General features: G+C 44.4%; 1 protein-coding gene across 4 annotated transcripts in view; it reads right to left on the bottom strand.

Moving 5' to 3' along the window:
• Positions 1 to 21107, bottom strand: part of PALM2AKAP2 (PALM2 and AKAP2 fusion) — a 498977-nt gene that overhangs the window by 350233 nt on the left and 127637 nt on the right. For 3 of the 4 annotated variants that reach the window (XM_065946815.1, XM_065946817.1, XM_065946818.1), the window contains one exon: positions 15519 to 15564. In XM_065946815.1, coding sequence (XP_065802887.1) covers positions 15519 to 15564 — 46 coding nt within the window. Of the gene's footprint in view, positions 1 to 11858; positions 11973 to 15518; positions 15565 to 21107 lie in introns of those variants that run through there. The other variant, XM_065946816.1, reaches the window with a different exon arrangement.

Genomic DNA, 21107 nt, shown 5'->3' with positions numbered 1-21107 from the left:
TATTTTATTCTTTTTTGTGCTATTCTGTGCTAAGTTGCTTCAATCATGTCCAACTCGTGGAGACCCTATGGACTGTAGCCCGCCAGGCTCCTCTGTCCATGGGATTCTCCAGGCAAGGATACTGGAGTGGGTTGCCATGCCCTCCTCCAGGGGATCTTCCCGACCCAGGGATCGAACCTGCATCTCGTATGTCTCCTGCACAGGCAGGTGGGTTCTTTACACTGGTGCCACCTGGGAAGCCCATGTCTTGGCCACTAAATGGTGCTGCTGTGAACACTGAGGTGTGTATATCTTTTCAAATTAGAGTTTTCTCCAGATATATGTCTAGGAGCTTTACTGTTCTGAACCGTCAGCAACCAGATAATAGTCACATCTTTAGCCAAAAGATTCCTAGAACCTTCATAGGCAGAACTCTCTGACATAAGTCACAACAACATCTTTTTTAATCCATCTCCCAGAATAACGGAAATAAAAACAGAAATAAACAAATGGGACCTACTTAAACTCAAAATCTTTTGCACAGCAAAGGAAACAATAAACAAAACAAAAAGACAATCCACAGGTTGGGAGAAAATATTTGCAACTGATGTGACAGATAAGGGATTAATCTCCAAAATTTACAAATGTCTTATGACACTTATCAACATCAAAGCAAACAACCAAATCAACAAATAGGCAGAAGACCTAAATAGACATTTCTCCAAAGAGGACATATAGATGGCCAAGAGGCACACAAAAAGATGTTCAACATTGCTAGTTATTAGAGAAATGCAAATCAAAACTACAATGATACATCACCTCACACCAGTCAAAATGTCTATCATCAAAAAATCCACAAACAACAAATGCTGGAGAGGGTGTGGGGAGAAGGGAATCCTCCTACCATGTTGATAGGAATGTAAATTGGTACAGCCACTATGAAGAACAGTATGCAGGTTCATTAAAAGGCTAAAAATAGAGCCAAGATATGACCCTGCAACTCCACCCCGGGGCACATATCTGGAGAAAAATGATCCAAAAGGATACATGTACCCCTATGTGCATTGCAGCACTGTTTACAATAGCCAAGACATGGAAGCAACCTAAATGCCCATTAACAGAGGAGTGGCTACAGACAATGTGGTGCATCTATACAATGGAATATTACTCAGCCATTAAAAAGAATGAAATGATGCCATGTACCACAGCATGGATGGACCTAGATGGTGTCGTATTGAGTGAAGTCAGTCAGGCAGAGAAATATTGTATGACATCCCTTATATGTGAAATCGAAAAAGATACAAATGAACTTACAGAACAGGAAGAGACTCACAGACTTACCAAATAAACTTACGGCTGCCAGGGGGAAGGGATAGTTAGAGAGTTTGGGAAGGCCATGTACGCACTGCCATATTCCAAATGGATAACCAGCAAGGACCTACTGTACAGCGCATGGAACCCTACTCAATGCTATGTGCCAGCCTGGACGAGAGCGGAGTTTGGGGGAGAATGGATGCATATATATGTATGGCTGAGTCTCTTTGCTGTTTGCCTAAACTACTACAACATTGTTAATCGGCTATACTCTAAGACAAAATAAAAAAGTTTAAAGTTTGGGAAAAAAATAGAAAAAAGATTCCTAGGACCTTAAAGGCAAACACAACCACAGAAGATATGGAGTTTAGAGCAGGAGTCAGCCCAAGTTTTCCCATGAAAGGTCAGAAAGTAAATATTTTAGGCTTTGCAGGCCATATGGTCTCTGTTGGAATTACTCACTTCTGCTGTTGTAGTCTGAAATTAGCCATAGACCATGTGCAAATGAATGGTAAGGAGTATGTTCTGATCAAACTTTATGTGTGGATATGGAAATCTAAACTTCATATGATTTTCATGTCATGAAATATTTTTTTTTTTTAATTTCCATTTACACATGTAATAACCACATATTGCTCACAGGCCTTATGAAGAGAGACTGCGGGCCAGATCTGACTGCTGTTTACTGACGCCTTGGTCTAGACAGAAAATGGGAATTTACATTCATTCTTCATTCTGAAGGTACTCTATAAAATTGATTTTCCTTCTCGTCTCACTGTGATTCTGAAATCACACTAGTAAAATTGATAAATGAAAAAAAAAAAAAAAAAGCAAGAGAAATCAATCAACCATCACAGCATTCTCAACCAAAACATCCAGGCTGGGAATGAGCTGATTGTGAGCACTGCATGACTCACAGATGACACACACAAGGCCACATCTTGCTCAATGCAGTGTAAGATATACCGGCTGCTGAAGGCTAGCATTCCAGTGATTATTTTCAAAATCACCCAGTGTGAACAATCTTTTTGTTTAGTCGTCACAGTTTTATGTTATTCAAAGGTTGGGCTAGGGGAGGGGGTGGGAAGAGGGCTGGGAAATGTCCTAATTTCTGAAATCCAGTTGTTCTCTGTCCTCCAACACACACTAGTCCCTTTCTTATTCTCCAGAAAGGACATGGCTAGTGTCTAGTAGGTTCAAAACACATGAATGTATTGACGAGATCCTCTTAACCTTCTGATACATGCCTTATCTTCTCACAAACATATTACTACATAAAATCAATGAGTATTGATAGATTGGCAGTTCTGGATTGACATATACACAGTGCTATATTTAGATAATCAACAAGCATCTACTGTATAGCACAGGAAACTCTCAATATTCTGTAATAACATAAATGGGAAAAGAATTTGAAAATCAGATGCACGTACGTGTATCACTGAATTATTTTGCGTACACCTGAAACTAACACAATTGTTAGTCAACTATAGTCCAATAAAAATTTTTTAAAAATGAAAGAAGGAAGAGAAAAAAATAAAACCACTGAGTATTTTCATGAGTATTTTCACTGAGTATTCACATACAAGAGTGAAACACAAACCCAGAAAAAGTGGGTTCTGAACTCAGTTGTGAATGCAGCCTATATGTGAAGGGGATGAGCTTGCCAGACAAAATATAGGATGTCCAGTTAAATCTGAATTCAAACAAATCATTTTTTTAGTATAAAAGTGTGTCCCATGCAATAATTGGGCATCCTATAATTTTAGTTGCTAAATGTGATAACTCTAGTAGAGGCTAGAGCAGAAAAAACAAACTAGGCTGGAGCAGAAGGTATTTATTGGGGAAAAGCAAGAACTTGTTCTGGTTAACCCTCTAACCTCTAAGTGATTTTCAGAAGCCTTAAAGTCAGGGAACAAGGTGGAGACAAGGAGAACTACTTACATTCCAACAATGTGTACAGAGTTTAAAAAACAGTGCTTCCTGGGGGAGTCCTGAGGGCTGATGGACTGTTCTGCATCCTGAGTGTGCTGGCAGTTACATAAATCTACATCTTACAAAATTCGAAGAAGTGTACATCAAAAAGGTAAGTTTCGCTCTAAGTTAATTTCATTTTTAAGGAGTGTTTTCAGTTGTTATTTCTTACAGAGAACTGGGAGGTTTACCCAGCATGCTGGATAAGGAACAGATCTAAGTAGCAATACTGACTCCTCTAACCTGAGACAACATTTTTCTTATGGTCCTCGATGGGCTTCTGGCAGGCTGCCCATTTATTTGCCCAACAGGACTAAACATACCTACATTTGACTTAGTTTCAAGTTGTAATACTATCACCCTATCATCTCCACATATTACCAGCTTTACGATTAAATACAATCTTCTTGTGAAAGGCGGAGTGGGAAACTGGGGGCCTGGGGTGGGGATTGGGAAGGGGTCAGGGGTGAGGAATGAATCCAGCCCACACTGGATTAAAACCTGTGTTTGGTTTGTCCACACAGTGCTTCAGTGGTTATGATATAAATATCAACAGACTTCCTTCAAAAGCTGGCTTTCCAGACGCCCTTGAAGAATACAAGATCCTTGAGCTGTATTCCCACAAAGTGCCCATCAGCTGGAGCTGAGTACTCCCGGGGGAGCCCGCTCTCTCCAATCACCAGAGTCCCACAGGCTTGGCCACCACATCAACCTGCCACCCATGCTCAACTGAGGTTTTAATGCCCAACAGAAGGCATTCAGCCAGCTGGCCGGCCCAGGGGAAACTCTCAGGAACTGGGAGCCCCTTCCTCCCACTGAAAGAAAGCTACAGGATCAAGCTGCCATCTCTGACTTGCTTTCTGAGCCCTGGGGAGCCCAGGGGAGCCCTGAGCACCCCTCCTGTCCTCCTCACTGCTAAGCCATTCTGCCTCAAGATTTTCCCTGAGGACCTGAGCTCAGGGCAGATGGGAACTGGAATCCTCTAGAGGCCGGGACACGTCAGGACAGAAAGCAAGGATGGCAGGAAGGGAAGAGAACAGTGACTGAGGAACTGACATTACTTTCACCTCAGCCGCCTCTGTGTTGTCAAGGCCAGCGCTTCCTCTTCATCATGGCCATCAGACCCAATGCTGATCAGACACTCATCATTCTCACTCCCGTGTGAATAAGGACGGGGAGTGATCCGGCTGCCAGAGTCTTATTTCTAGTCGCTGGTAGAGAGTATATATTCTTTTTTAAATTAATTTTTATTGCTCACAATGCTGTGTTAGTTTCTATTGTAAAGTGAAACAGCTATATATATACATATATCCCCTTTTTTGGATTTCCTTCCCATTTAAGTCACCACAGGGCATTGAGTGGACTTCCCTGAGCTATACCATAGGTTCTTATTATCTATTTTATGCATGTGTGCTAAGTTGCTTCAGCTGTGTCTGCTCTTTGTGACCCTAAGGACTGTAGCCCACCAGGCTCCTCTGTCCATGGGATTCTCCAGACAAGAATACTGGAGTGGGGAGCCTTGACCTTCTCCAGGTGAATCTTCCTGACCCAGGGATCAAACCCGTGTCTCTTGGTCTCCTGCATTGGCAGGCAGGGTTTTTTTGTTTTGTTTTTACCACTAGCACCATCTGGGAAGCCCTCAACAGACTATCAATAGTGTATATATGTTAATCCCAATCTTCCATTTCATCCCACTCCACCCTCCCCCTTCAGGGTTCATAAGTTTGTTCTGTACATCTATATTTCTGCTTTGCCATTTTTCTAGATTCCACATATATGCATGAATACACAATATTTGTTTTCTCCTTTTTTTTTACTTACTTCACTTTGTATGACAACCTAGAGAGTATTTCAACAGCCAGCCTCCCAGGACCTGCCCTACCTTCTGACCCATCCCCACAGATCTATCTCAGTTACTGTTAAATATCTTTTGGGTTTTGTTGCAGCTTTTATTTGATGACCAGCACTAAATTCTGAATACATATGCTCAGATTTCACTGTTCATGAGCACGGCTGCCTACATACTAGCTGGAAAAGAAAAATGAGCACTCAGATGATGGGCTTATTACTACCTATAGTGTGTGTGTGTTTCCTGGATAAGCAGTGTTTCCTTTCTAGGCCACTCATACTAGCTTCGAGCTTTCCAGATCATTTTTTTTTAATGGATCATTTTCCCCCAGCTTTAAGGTACGATTGAAAAAAAAATTGTGTATATTTACAGTGTACAACGTATTTTTGATATACCTTAGGAAATAAAGATCATAATTAAGCTAATTCATATATCCATCACCTCACACAGCTACCATTTTTGTGTGTTTAATGATAATACATGAGATCTACTCTCTTGACAGATTTCATGTATATACTAACATGGTTTTTAACCATAGTCACCATGCTATACATTGGGCCTCTAGAATTTTTTCAACTTATAACTGAAAGTTATGCCTTTTAACATCTCCCCTTTCCCCCACTTCCTACCCTCGAGTATCTACCACTCTCCTCTCTTACTATAAATTCAATATTTTTTAGATGCCACATATAAGTGAGATTACAGGTATTTATCTTTCTCTGTCTGGCTTTTTTCACTTAGCAGAATGCCCTCCAGGGTCCATCCATGTTAGTCACAGATGGCAGGATGTCTTTCTTTATAAAGGCTGAATAATACTCCACTCTAGATATACCACATTTTCTTCATTCAATTATCTGTCAATAGACACTTAGGTTGTTTTAATTTCTTGGCTACTGGGAACAATGCTGCAATGAACATGGGAGTGTAGATGTCCTTCCAAGATAGTAATCTTGTTTCCTTGTAATATATACACAGAAGGGAAATTGCTGGATCACATGGCAGTTCTATTTTTAACTTCTTGATGAACCTCTACACTCTTCCACTTTTCAAATCTGTATGTCTCACAGTCCCACTGTGGCAAATTTTTGAACCATTTCCTGACCCATTAGAAGCAGCAAGTATCATCAACCCAAGCTGACAAGTCAAATCCCTCATTGGGAAACTAAGATCCCATATGCTTCACAGAATGGCCAAATAAAAAAGGTAAAATAATATATTACTAACAATAAAGATGATCCTCAACCATACTGTTTTTTGTGGGGTTTTGTGTTTTTTTTTTAAGATGAACCAGGAGCCCAGAGGGGAGCTGCTGAATTGACCCCACGCCTCCGGCTTCTCTCTCTATCACATAAGGACATACATACATCACAGGTCCCAAGCCTGAAAGCCCCATGTGATATTTACTGGTCTCAAAAATTGTTGGCATCAATGCTCAAACTCCGAGAAAGAGGATCCCCTAACTACCACCAAGGGGTTAAGTTTTCAAGCCTATGTTTTTCTGTTAAGAATAACATTTTTTATAACCCTCAAAGTTTTAAGTTTCAGCCCTGACTTTAAAAATAAAGTGAATCCTCAGATGACTGGTTATAATTTAGAAGAAGGGGGGAAAAAATCCCACCCACCTAGAATAGTAAGTAAATCGGTATCATGCAGCGAAAAACTAAGGGCAGGTTTCACAAATGCCTTGAAGACATCTTGCTAGTGCACAGACTGTCAAGAGCCTGGAAGCCCGCAGGGTAATGAAATAGGCTGCCAGAGGGGAAACGAAGAGCAGGAAGATGTGTTCTGAGGTCTGGCTCATAGCCTTTGCTAGGGCTTTTATCTTGGGAGCGCATGTGGCTTTTCTTTCCCCCTCCCATTTTATGCAAGGCAAAGGGACCAGGTTCCCTATTTCCTTCTTCTAGCTAAGCTCAGAGGATGCTATAGAAACAAGGATACTAGAGTCAAAGACTGGCCCCTAAGTATTTTTAATACACGTTCAAGCATTATGTAAATAGACTAAAGGCTTGTCTCTGTCCGTCTGTGTATTTAATAATCTCCTTTTGTGGATTCTAATTCAACATGAGGCTAATGGAAAAGGCTGCCATACCCATTAACCAAGGGCATATGCAGCTCCAACATGCACCCCCACCCCTACAAACCTCTGCTTCTGCCGGCATTTCCTGCCAGAAATAGGTCTCAGCTGTGTGGTATTCGCCCAAACCCACAGCGCTCATGTGCAAACTTTCCTCTACAAAGCTCCTCGTGTTGGGCGGCCATCACCCAGCAGCCCGTTCGTCTTCTCTTAGGTCTCATCCTGCAACATGTGGCCTCTGTGCTTTGTGTTTTAAGACAAATAAGAGTCTGGGTGAGGCTGAAACCATCTGAATGAGCAGCCTTGGTCTGCACAATGGCTGCTACCATTAGGATGAGGGAAGACTAGAGGACATCTTGGCGAGAATAAACACTTCTTTGACACGCCAACGACAAGCCAGGCTTGTGCACCCAGACTGACTTAGGAGAATCACTAACCATCATTTAGTAAGTGAACCTCAGTTGCCCTGGCCTCCTATTAGAGTTGCCCACATGAGAAGCAGCTGCATTGAGAATCAGGCCTGCAGGCTGGGGAGGCTGCTACAAGACTTGACTGGCTGATCTGCTCCGGGACTTCTCCATCTAGAGCATCATACGCGTATCATCTGGGCTTTCCAGGTAGTTCAGTGGTAAAGAACCCTCCTGCCAACGCAGAAGACGCCAGAGACACAAGTTTGACCCCTGGCTTGGGAAGATTCCCAGGAAACGGCAACCCGCTCCAGTATTCTTGCTGGGAAATCCCATGTGCAGAGGAGCCTGGAGGACTATAATAGTTCATGGGGTTGCAAAGAGTCAGACGTGACTGAAGCAACTTAGCACGCATGCACGCAAATAGATTTAAACAAGTACCCAAGACAAACAAGATCTCCCCTCGAGCAGCCAATTGATGTAAGAGGGACACAGCTACATCACTTTCAAACTGAGCTAGGTTTCTTGTTGTCATTGTTTAGTCACTAGTCACGCCCAACTCTTTTGTGATCTCAGGGACTATAGCCCGCTTGAATTTGGTGTCTTATTCCATCTCATCTCTTTAAGATATCCATAGTTCACAAACTCCTGGGCATGTCACAGTGAGTGTGTGATACTTATGAAGACCCAGGCCATCATCTCCCTTGGTCTTCTATCACTTCACCAGTGGTACTCAACGTGTATTCCCTAGAACAGCAGCTGCAGCTAGGAACAGCAAACCCTGGGAATTTGTTAGCAATGCAAATTCCCAGGCCCTACCCCAGATCTACTGAATCAAACTCTCTAGGAGGAGGACCCAGCAATCTGTGTTCTAAGGAGCCCTCCAGGTGATCCTAACGTACTGCAGTTTGAGAATCATGGTTCTATACCACAGCTGGCCAGAAGTCTATGTCCTGTAGCAGTCACTGCTATTATTAGAAGTCCTGAGCCCAGCTGGATCACCCGACATTGTCTGTTATTCCAGGCTGATATATTAAAATCATCTCAAACACCTGGTAACATGTGACAGCTCAAATTTGCCTGTTTGTTTTTTTTTTTAATTTTTTATGTGGACCATGTTCAAAGTCTATATCCAGTTTGTTAAAACACTGCTTCTGTTTTTTATGTTTTGGTTTTTTTGCCATGAAGCATATGGTATCTTAGCTGCACCCCCTGCATTGGAAGGCAAGGGCTTAACTAATGGATGGCCAGGGAAGTCCCGACTATCTTGTTAAAGATGCTTCTATGATAGTGGAATTTCCCATATCAAGGTGCTGTATTTTAGGGTTTACTGTCAATTTTGAGAAAGCCATCATCTACCTAGACATGAATTTTGAGTTATAATAATGTCAGTGGTTAAAAAGAGCTAATTTAATATCAACAGATATAGCAAATATGCACTTTTCCCAGTGATCCAAACATTTGGATACCAAACTCACAAAGCCCTGCTGAAAAGGCACCCTGCTTTTGTACTATTATGAAAGATCTAAGGGGGACTGGTAGTACCACTTCATAGCATCCTTATGAAACCCAAATAAGTCCTTGCATAAAGAAAGCACAGTGTAAAGTTCAAAGTTCTACCTATATCTGGAGGTCAGGAAAGGTCAACCCATGGAACAAAAGAAATTTTGTTTCATCCACAAATTTTTAAAAACTTTTTAAGCCAGTTGATTTTGAAATGGGAGTTCTCCTATTTTAAAAAGGAAGATTTCTGGCTTCTCTTGAGAATCAGTGGATGTGACAACATAGGACCCATGTTCACACCTGGTATAAATTAACTGTACTTTTACCGAGAAGTGGTATCTTCTCTTCAGGTCCTCACAATTTCCCATTCAATCTGTGTCACTCATTTATGTTACATGCTGACTCCCAGGTCCTTCTGGGTTTGCAAATCCTGTTCACTGTAAACAATCCTTTTCATTGTTATTATTAGTATCCTCCTGCACTGCAAAGGTGTCACTATATTCATGAAATTTCCCAGTGTGGCAATTCACCAGTTGAGGTGAAAAGAATTAATCTTCCATCCTTTGCATCCATTTTCTCCTTAAAAATGTGTGAGTTATGATATGTTGATTCACATACTATAAAAAGAAAACTTTTGTTGAGTGATTTCTGTAAGCCTGAACTGAGTATTTCCCATGAAACCTGTCAAATAACCTTCAAAACAATTCTATGAGACTGGTATTGTCATTATCCCCACCTTATAGATGAGGAAACGGAGGGAGAGCAAGGTCACACAGATACTAATAGAAATGCCGGGATATGAGCCAAAGCTTTCGGAGGCCAGAATCCATGCTTGTTACTTGCCAGACTGCAAGGCACTCACAGCCTTGGGGACCACTGTGTCTGTGCATCAATGCCACTTGTTGTCTCAGTCAATATTTCAACATGAGGACCAACTCTTACTGCCGAGGAAGTTGATCAACATCCTCAAGAGGGATCAGTGATGAAATGTGGGTAGTTCAAAGGATCAACAGTGGTGGCCCCCAAAGCACTGGAAAACCCCAGAGAAATGTAGAAGCGCTATTACTGAGCCCTGGATTTCTTCTAGATATTAACAAATCGTAACCCACAAGCCCCCTGCTTGGCTTTTAAATGGGGACTGGTCTATCTCACAGGGCACTTGCCAGAGCAACGGCTCTTTGTCCCAAGAGGCTAAAGCCTGAAATACTCAGAGGTACAAATAACTGGTCAGAGAGGTGTATGACCCTTGGGCATATTTGTGTAAGGCCTGCCTTGGCACTCTCAGACCTGGCAACGACTCTGAACGTGCCCTAAGTGGCACCTATCCACTGGGTGGTCCTGCAAACCCTTCCTCAGCACCACTGTCCTGAGCAAACCATATTTTAAACTTCAGCTTGAACTTTTAGAAGCAGGGTACCATTTATGTGGAAGAAGATGAAGAAATGAATGGCTGGCATCTTCAATTCTCCCATCCTTTTACCAGCTACCTGCCAAAGACAGAGGTTCACAGGGCACATGTACAGGGATGGTCTCCCCAAGAACCAGTTTGTGTTACTGTAAGTCTTGGATTTGAGTCTCTAGAACCTCTGAGGGACCCCTGACCTGAGAAGCTAGGCTGGACTGGATCACATGCGAACGGCAGCCAGGATTTCTACCCGAGCCAGGTAGGCCAACCCAAGTGGCCTGGATCAGAGCAGGCTGACTGGTTTCCTGAGCCTTTGGTCCACATTCCAACTGCTCAGAGGCTCAGGCAAGAACGACATTGAGAGATGAAGCCAAGGAAATGCCTTGTCTCTTTGCAAGTACAGGGCAGAGCCAGACTAATTCACCCACCTACATCCAGGCCTTCTCAGGACAGAACATGGGAGCAGGTGGAGGCTACAGGCCACTAACTGTATCCCCTGGGGGAGAGTTTTAAGAGGGAGAGGGGCCCAAAGTGAAATCCCCAAAGGGCAGATTCCACAGAGGCACATCCAGGCCCACGTACCCCAAAGCTCACCCCTCTCCTCCGCCCCCTGCCCCCAGTTGAAGGATCCTAGAGGCAGCTCTCACCCATAGCAGAGCACCCCCCTGCCCAAAGCTAGACATGCCACCAATACTAGGAATCAGGAGTCAGGAGAGAGATACCACCCTTCCACTTGTCACTGTGAGCCCAGACACCTCTGAATACTCGACTGTAAAGTGCAGACAATGAGCCCTGCCTAGCACAGCTCAGAATTAAGGTAACACATGCAGGTTTTTGTAAATTGTAAAGTGCTACCCAAATGCCAAAGATCATTTTTATTATTCCAGAGTTCGAGTTCTTAATAAGCAACCAAATACCCTAAAAAGACAGTGTAGGTTGGATTGGCATCTCGTGAGTGTGCCAAGCCGCTTCAGTCATATCTAACTCTTTGTGACCCCATGGACTGTAGCTCGCCATATTCCTCTGTCCATGAGATTCTCCAGGCAAGGATACTGGAGTGGGTTGCCATGCCCTCCTCCAGGGCATCTTCCCAAACCAAGGATTGAACCTGAATCTCTTACGTCTCCTGCGTTGGCAGGTGGGTTCTTGACCACTAGCGGCACCTCAGCACATATGGCCTGAGACCTCTCTGAGGGTTTTTGCTCAAGACAATCTCTGAAACATTCAGTTATCTTCACCTGAACCCAAGCAAGAGCCTCTTCTTGTGACGTGCAGACATAACAACATCCTCCCCCGAAAACTGGTTTGTACTGAGACGCTGTGGGTTCTTCCCCAAGTGAACGGGTTACTCACTCGGTTAGAGCTTCCACCGGGTATTTCCATGTGCTGGAAGACTCTCAAAAGGATGTGGCCTCCTGGTTTGTCTCAGCCTTTCCCGATGCTACTGAATCAGTCTGCTTCTCCCTCATCCGCTTGCACAGGGGCTGCTGAAACCACCCACACAGTGAGCTCATGGGAGGAGCTCAAGATGCTGCCACCATCTTGGGGGGTGTATTTCTGGGCAGTGGTCAATAAACAGGCTCCAGGGCCCTGCAATTTGGGTTCTGATCCTGGCTTTGAGAGTCTCTGTGTTGGGCTCTTTAAAACATGGATAATCTAGATGTTCCTCCCCCATCAGCTCATCAGGATTAAATGATATCATCTGTGTTAAAAATGCACTTGCGTCTCATTACTGAGTTGGTGCCTTTGGCTACTGACTTAACTTCACGTGGTTGGCTTTCCTTTTCTTCTACTAACTGTTCCAAATAAATGATAAACTAACAATAAACAAGTAAATAAATTCCTTCTGTCCATGGGGAAGTATTTGTGTTATTTTATATTTTATTATACCAAATCTCCAAAACCGCTCAAACATCTCTCTGGGTAAGTGTTCTAGCTCCTTGGTTTACCTGCTCCACCTGTGTGCTTATTTGCATAAGGACTCCTTCCACTGGCTAGTAATTGTTTATGTTAAACCATTAACTTGAGGTTAAGGAAGAAACCATGACACACAGGGCCTTGCTGAATAGAAGATGGTCAATAAATGGCAATTGTATTATTATGCCCTGGAATGACAAGCCACATTCATCCTGCCTCAGAATTATTTTGCTTTCTCCTAAAATTACAGCTTTGGGAATATCCCTACTGATGGAATGAAAGCCTGGGAGTAGAGACACTTGTCAAGATTTGCTCCTCTTTTGGCAGGAAATAGGATGAGATTCATCTTTTCTCATTGATTACTCTCTGGACTCAACTGGAAGATTCAATTAAAGCACTATAGTTTCTGAGTATTTCATTCCCTGGAGGTGGCAGGGGGAATCCTGTCAATGATCATGTGACATAGGTCACAGGACATCGGTCCTTTTCAGAACTTGAGTGTGCAAAGAGTAAAGTCTTCCCTCTGATGGCTGAAACTTAGGGACACTGACTTTTTGGCGTTGCCACTTTCTTCCGAGAGGCGACCCTTTGTAAATAACCCGCTGGATGGCTGGATCCTCCAATCATATCACTGCACCTGGGTCTGTGCAGCTGGTGAAACTGATGCTGGGCCAAGCCCTGGCCTTCAGTTGAGTAAAGGAGAGGATACAGAAGGCCGTTCAGACTCTTTCTGTTTCAGAGATGTTGCCTCTGGCCCTCACAGGATGAGGCAGCAGGGTAGACAGGAATGGAGGGCTCTGGCTGAAGATCATCGGCTGGCCCCTGCATGCCAGGCCCTTCACCTGCACCATATCTAAACCTTATAGCCAGCCCCTGGAGCAGAACTCATGAGCCCTCTTTACAGATGAAGGGACCAAGGTGTAGACTGAAGAGTGTCTAAGAACCTACAGATGAGAATCTCCTCTTGGACAGGAGCCCAAGTTGGTGAAGAGATAGAGAGTCATGTTTTTCCTCCTTCACATCTCCAGAGAGGCTTCAGGAGGACTAGGCTCTGGGAGCAGGCTTATGAGCTCCTTAGGGTCCCCTGAGAACCCTAGGAAGGTGGCAGACAGACTCAGGGTTTGCAAAATTTGGAGAGTATGCATTAGGTCAAAGCAGGGTACAGAACAGCCTCCACCCCCTCTCTCAACTCCACCCCCCCCCCCCACACACACAGAGTTAATTTGCTGTTAGAAAATCTGCACTAAGATATGTTCATTGAGGCAGAATCATTCATGAGAATCATTAACAGTTTCCCAAGTACAGGACAAACTCAATTCCACAACTGCATGGGTGTAAGAATCCCAGAAGGCTGGCTAGATCCTTCTCAAAAATCCATTTAGCCTCTGCTGGGAATGACCCAGCCTCACGTGGAAAAGGGTGGCCCAAGTGTGAGCTGCTACTGGCTCCCTGTTCGGAAAGCGAGCCCTTTCATGAGGCCCAGCTGTTCCTCAGGCATCCAGACAAGCTGGTCATGCAAAGGCAGAAAATGTGACAACTGTTGGAAACCTTCAGCGGCCACTGATGGGAGCAATGGAATGCTCTCTAGAGCAGCCACTACACGGACAGTTAAAGCAGCCTATTATTCAGTTTATATAAAACATCCACCAGCTACATGGCACCGAGAACTGAATATCTCCATTCTTACCCAGTTCATGACATACTGGCCACACTGCCTGGCCACAAACTCTAGAAAACAACTTCACTAACCATCAAAATACACACGCTCAGAGGGAAAGGAAAAAAAGGTGGGGCGGGAGGGGGGGGAAGCGTTCCTGAGTTCTGATCACCAAGTTCAAAGATTGCCCAACAGACAAAAAAATCCATAGCAGTCAACAATGCCAACAAACGTCTTTCTCGCTTCAGCTGTGAAGTCTCCAAGACATTTAAGATTAGAAGACTTTGATAAAGAGGGTCTCAGAGCCACAGAGACCACATCAAATGCATCTTTAAAAAGCAAAAGAAGAGCCTGTGTGCATTTCCCAGTGAAGAATCCGTCCAAAGGATTTTGAAAACATTTTAATATACTTTGCTTCCAAAACATTACATGCTGTTTCTCCAACAAATTCATGTGTGTTTCCAGGGAACTCCTGGACCAAAAAAAAATTTTTTTTTTTACTTAGGTAGAAGAATGTCTGGAGATTCTTTTATGCCAATATGTTAACAGAGCTTCTCTTTTAATTGCTATTATTTCATAGAGCAGCAGTAATCATTCCTTCATCTGCTAAAGAAATATATAATCCAGCTGTGGTGGCTCTAGTAAAAATACCACATCTGTGGATCATTGGCAACACTGGGGCAGGACCACTCAAATTTAGGCAGCCTTGGAGAGCTCTCTTTTAAACTCAAGAAGCACATGGGTACACTTTTCTGAGAGTGCGCATAAACTTTGCTCAAACTGGTTGTTCCTTTGTATGCTGAAAATAGGTTGAGGAACCACACATGAGAAGAAGGCTCTCTTGGAATATTATTCCCAGGACCCAGTTGTCCCAAGAAGTCCCCAGACCTTCCTCTCACCCAAGGTGGTGGCTTTGCGCCAGTGCCCTTGTCAATTTCAAACAGAACAGGGAAAATGAATACTCTCGGTTTCAGGGAGGAGGTTCTACCGCGTGGCTGGCAGCGGAGTGGACTGCTGGTTTTTCACTTACCAGACCAACAGCTTCCGCAAAGAGTGTGGAAGTCACGGTTTTTGGTGACCGTTCCCGCCTTCTCCAGCATCTGAAGTCTAAGTATTATGAGCACTGGGTGCTAACATTCTAGGAATTGTCCCCCCTCCCACCCCATGCTTCTCTTTCGTCTTTCCCCAAAGCCCAGTAGCAAGCATCTTATTTCTAAGCCAATCTTCCACATTCAAATCCCCAGCCCAAAGCGCGCCCTGGGGCTTTCCATCTACAGACTATAAAATAAAACGCAGCGTAGCTGAGCCTTGACAGACTTTTATCCCCCAAAACACATGTCCTGTGGCTACTGTGCTGGAATGTCGACGGCCCCGCAGGACTGGGGGTCCCTTCCCATCCCAGACAATAGAGCAAGAAAATAAAACGAAAGTGGACTTACTGCTATGGCTTGCAGCCTTTCCTTGTGCAATTCCGCCTCTGCCATCCTGGAGAAGGGCACACAGCGAAGGAAAGAAGAAAGAAAAACAAAACACACGCTGTAGTCACCCCAGGAAATTGATGGACACCCCGGGGGGGAGCTTTGCTAGAACCCCAGGGAAAGCCTACGGGCGGCCGGGGATCTGCTCCGGGGGTGGCGGGCAGAGCTGTGCGCGCCGCTGGCTCGCCCCGCTCAGCGTCTGGCCCCCGCCCGTCCCGCCGCCTGGCTGCGCCCCAGCGCTGCCGCTCCCTGCATCTCCCGGCCGCCGGCCGCGCCAGTCGGGGACGTGGGCCGCGGGCTGCCGCCGGGAGGGCGCGCTCGTCCCGCGCTCCTTCTCCGCCCTGACGTCTCCGCGCCTCGCTCCGCCCCTGGGGTGTGGGGGGCCCGCGGCCACGGCCCCCGGGCGGCTCTAGGCGGGCGGGAGCCACCGGGCTGTAGCCGCAGGGAGTGGGGGCTCCCCCGGGAGCGGCCAGGCACCGCGCGTGCGGGTGGGCACCCGGGGCGCACGGGCGCCGCTAGGGCGCAGGGTTGGTGCGCCCAGGTGGACACGTGCTCACTGGGGACCTGCAGACGCCAGCCCCAGAGCCTCGGGTAGAAAGCCAGGCCCCAGCACGTCCTGCCTTCTGGCTTGTGCCAAAAGCCTGAACTCGACACGGGGGACATTTCCCACTGGGAAGGGCTGCCTCACCCACATGCCTCAGATGGCAGGATCCTCAGCGGTCAAGTTGGCCAAGGACAGCCTACAGCTGAACACAGGCCATCCCTCTGTGGGGTCAAATGTGGGTTAGAAAGACAACCACGAGTTTGTAGGTACAAATTTTGTAGTTACAGGTGCTCCGCGGGCCAGGTTTGACCATTTACTAGCTGTTAAGCCTTGGGCAAGTCACTTAACCACTCTGAACCTCAGTTTCCTCATCTGAAAAGGGAAGTGCTGAATGAGATAAAGTATATAAAGGTGCTTTGTAAAGGGCAATCTGTTCTTAACATTATCCTGCAATGTTCTGGGCTGAAACACCGAGAATTGTTACTTCTATACTCACTCTCTGAAAGGAAAAGTAGGATCTGGTCACTACAATATTTTACCTCTTCTTTACTAGAACGGGAGACCTGGGTTCGACCCCTGGATTGGGAAGATCGCCTGGAGAATTCCTTGGACAGTATAGTCTACTGGGTCCCAAAGACTCGGACATAGCTGAGTCACTTTCATTTTCAGTTTACTAAAACAGGAGACAGTACTAAAGTGCATCCTTTATGCCAGGCCCTGGGCTGGATACGAGAGATGGAGAAGATCCAGTCTAAACGGAAATAAAAGGTAAAAACAAACAAAATACCTCTTACCATCCAGGAGGAGGCTGCTAGAATTTCCAACATTCATAAGCAAACGCTCTTCCATAAAATGAAATAAACATGAGGGGGGAAGGATGGGGGAGAAACCAATGTGACCTACTCAGGTGCTTGATCCGATAATGCAAGGCTTAAGGCATTTTTAAAGGTATGCACATCAAATTTCTCTAAATTACCTCTATCCTGGGAAAATTCTTACAATTTCTACTAAATCAACTTTTCAACGTTCAGGGAGGTTTCACCTGTCACTTGAAGAGCAATTACTACTCTGCCCAAAGACTGAAACAGTTTAACTGATTGATTGATTTCCCTTTCTTTTCATAACAGGCATCGGTGGAGCTGTTTGGGTCATAAATCCAAGCCAACACCAGATTTGACATCCCTCTCCAGTATATCCAGAACTTCTTTCTGGCTAAGACCCATCACTTTCTTCAAACGCTGCATTTTCTCTTTACTTCCAGCGCCAGCTCCGGAGGACAAGTCTTTTGAGGGTGTTTTCTCACAGATAAGCAAAGCTGTTATTACTTCAGCAGAGTGACTGTGTACCTAGCTAGGGCAGAGAATAACACGATGAGTGACGTGAGACCAGAGAGGTAGAAGGACTCAGTCAGAGCCATGGAGCTGGGATTTCAGCTCAGATCAGACCCTCCAGAGACCACATTCATAACCACCAGGCATATGAAGGGGAAGCAAGCCTCAGTGGTGAATAAGTGGTCCTTTCCCCTCCGGTGATACAGATATTAAAAAGGAGTTAGAAGAACACAATGATGGGATGGACCTAATGTCACTGAACCGTGCTCTTAAATGATCAGTTTTATGTTACGTATATTTTACTATGATAAATTTTTAAAAGGCATGATGGAAGGTGAGATGCCTAAGCAAAGGGCTTAGGCACCTTTGGAAGTGACCAGTTTGAAGCTTTGCATCTCAAGATAGAAGAATCAGGATTGGGAACATGCATCTGGCTGTCATCTATGTTGTGGTTCTAGCTAAAGAAATGTGAATGCCCAGAGTGAGAAAACAGAACAAACAACAAGAAGAGAAAGCCCAGCAAAGGAGGCTGAGGAAATGTCATCTGAGGATGAGAAGGGAAAAAAATCAAGATGGATGCTTCTATGAAAAATCACAATGGGAAAAAAAAAAAAAAGGCTTTTCAACAGGGTCAGATGGTTTGGGGAGGTTTAAAAAAAATGATGCAGACTAAGAAGAGCCTTGGGCAGTCAGGAAACCATGAGTGACGTGGAAAGAGCTATGTGTGTACAGGGTGAGCCTGTAAGCAGTGACAGAGAGCTGAGAATGAATGAGAGGTGGGAAATGCGTCCTTGAGTACAAAACACTCCTTTGAGGTCTTTGGATATGGAAGATGACGGTGTTGGGGAGAACTGGAGGCGGTCTATGGGAAGCAAAGGCAAGTTAGAGGGTTGTTAGGTGAGGTGAGACTTGAATGTTTCAGAGTCAAAGGGAATTAGGTATCAGGGAAGTGAGATCAAAGACACAGTCAAAAGGGAAGATAAGTGTTAGGTCTCAGATTAGATCAGAGGGCATTCAGACAAGGCCAGGTTAGCCTTGGAAAGAAGGGAAAATGAAAGAGGACAAAAGATGGAATGAGTAAAGGTGAAGACATTTTAGTTGAAGGAGAGAGAAGTTGAGTGAGCATATATCAGAAGCCTAGTGTTCTCAGCTGATGAAGTGCCTTTGTGAGATAGATGGGACTGTGGGACTTCAGAAAAATAGAAGTGGTTTGTAAAGATACTGTGGGATATGGGGAAAACTAAGACACGATTCTTAATCAGAAGTATGCATCAGAGTCTCCTGGGTCACATTTCTCTGGATACATGTATAGAATTAAATATCTATGGGGTGAGGTAGGGGTTAGGGATGAACCATTGTACTAACTGGGTTTACTAGGAATAGATAGAAGACTCTTCGATCAATTGTGTTTACTTCCTCCATGGCTTTCAACTGCCTGGGACGATGATATGCAGTGGTTGTGTTCACTAAGCATTGAGGACTGTCAAAGCAGCTATGGCAAAAAGTCAAAGGAGAGAAGAAATTCAGAATGCCCAACCCTGGGGATATGTCCAGGTAGAAATGTAGCAGACTCTTCCATATTTTTTGGCTGCCCAATTTGTGAAGCCCTTTTCATCTTTGGGGGAATTCCCATATCATAAGCCATAGAGAGAGTCAGAGCCAACATAGAAGCTGGGAAATGCCAGGCTCTTGCTTCCCAGGTCCCTGGAAGTTATGACACGGCATGCAATCCAGGCTGTGAGATACGTTCACTGGCCAAGGACCTTGAAGACACAGCATTAGAGAATTCTCTCAGGCTTTTGCTCATCTTTGGTTCTGCCCATTGCTCAAGCCTCTTCTCATCCTGCCAGCTATTCTTCGAACTACGTGATAAATACACTTTCAATTCATGCCTTCTCTGCTCCTAGCAACACAAATCAGTTTCTGTTGCTTGTGACTAAGAGCCCTAAGTGAAACAGGAAGGCATGTGAAGAGTATAGGGAAGACATTTTCTCCTCTCCCAACACTCCTCCCTTCAAATCTCTAAATTTTAGCATTTTAAAATCATCAAAGCCATTACAAACACAGACATTTATAACCCAAGTTGTACCATTTCTTTCATAAACTTTTATTGTGTAGTCATTCTATACTAGACATGAGGCAATGGCTTGGTATTACAAAGAATTCCTCGTCTAGTGCTAATATGGGTGACTTTTTGCCCTCCACACATTTGAAATCTCAAAAGATCTATTACAATGGGTGCCTAATGTGTGTAACAAATCACTAGTTCTTGCTGGGACATTAAACCACATTGCATAAGCACTGCCCGTATTGTTTAATGGTTTTTCTGATAGATGCTGTATTGCAAAGCATTGTATGGAGAGAATACAGAATGCTCGATTTGCAAAATAGATGCTTTGGTAATAAAAATTGCAGAATCTATTTTAGGGCATGAGTCCTTTGGGAACCACAGATGATCACAGCCTATTCTCTGTGGGGAAAACAGGAGTTCTGAAAACCAAGAGGGAAATGACTCGCCAAGACCCACTGAGTAAGTTAAAGTTTTGCTGAACAGAAGCTAAGAGTGTGAAATTTCAGAGTAGCCTGAAGCTTTCCTTTGACAAAAGTAATTTTCAAAGGAATGCCAGGTGGTTCAAAATGCTTGTATTTGTATCAGCTCTCTTTTGCCTAAGATCTGTTCCAATACATGGTCATTCAAAACATATGGCTACACAGAATCAAAAGGAGGGGAATGGTGCTGAGAGCCCTTTTGGCTCCTGTGGTTGTGAACAATTTGGGGAAGTTGATGGGATTTCAAGTATGTGATGTTTTTCTCAATGGGATTCAAATGACAGATCCATAGAGAGAGTCCCCATGGTGCAAGAAAGAGAAAGAAGTTAGAAAACAGAGCGCCAGTGTGGGAAATAGACTAGGCTGGATGTCACTTAAAGTATAGACTGTCGAAGTTCTCTACATAGAAGAATCAAAATGAGCAACTGGAAATCCATCTAGAAATGAACAGTAGAACTTCCATTTGATGGCTTTCTTTTCCCTTGGCTAGCCTTGGCAACTGTTGTTGTTCAGTCACTAAGTCATGTCCGGCTCTTTGCGACCCCATGAACAGCAGCATGAGCCTCGGCAATGTCAGCTGATCAACACTGTGAATTTCTGGAAGAAACCAGGGGCTATAAGGAAAGCACAGAGGAACAAGATCTGGATGGTTAGGGGTCATCCCACCTTCACCTTGCTGGGACATTCAGATGTTGATAAACATTTTGAAAAGTGGGATTAGGAGGTGGGTATGACAGAGAAAAGGCATGAGCTGTAAAGACAAGTTAGAATCCTGGTGCTCGGACTGACCAGTGGCACAAATTGAATTCCCTTAGCTCAATATCCTCATCTGTAATGAAGGATAACAACTCTAACCTCATAGGGATATTGCAGGGAATCAAGATAGATTGAAAATTCACAAGACTGACCACAGTTGGCGCTCCAGTGATGGCAGGTCCTAATTATTCAACCCAATTGCCACTTCATTAAAGCTGTCACAGACCAAATCAAGTAAGTGACTTGGTTGTATCTACCCTTTTATGTTAGCTTGGTTTGTTTTTGTTTTTACAATGTAGGCTTTTCTTTTAAGAAAAGGGGTGAACTCTCAATAGTCTTTAAGTCCCCCACATGAATAGGTATTTCTCT

This window comes from Muntiacus reevesi, chromosome 10 (assembly GCF_963930625.1).
Source record: "Muntiacus reevesi chromosome 10, mMunRee1.1, whole genome shotgun sequence".
Classification (NCBI taxonomy): domain Eukaryota; kingdom Metazoa; phylum Chordata; class Mammalia; order Artiodactyla; family Cervidae; genus Muntiacus; species Muntiacus reevesi.
Note: the sequence above shows the minus strand (reverse complement) of the source record. Positions and strands in the feature narration are given on the sequence as shown.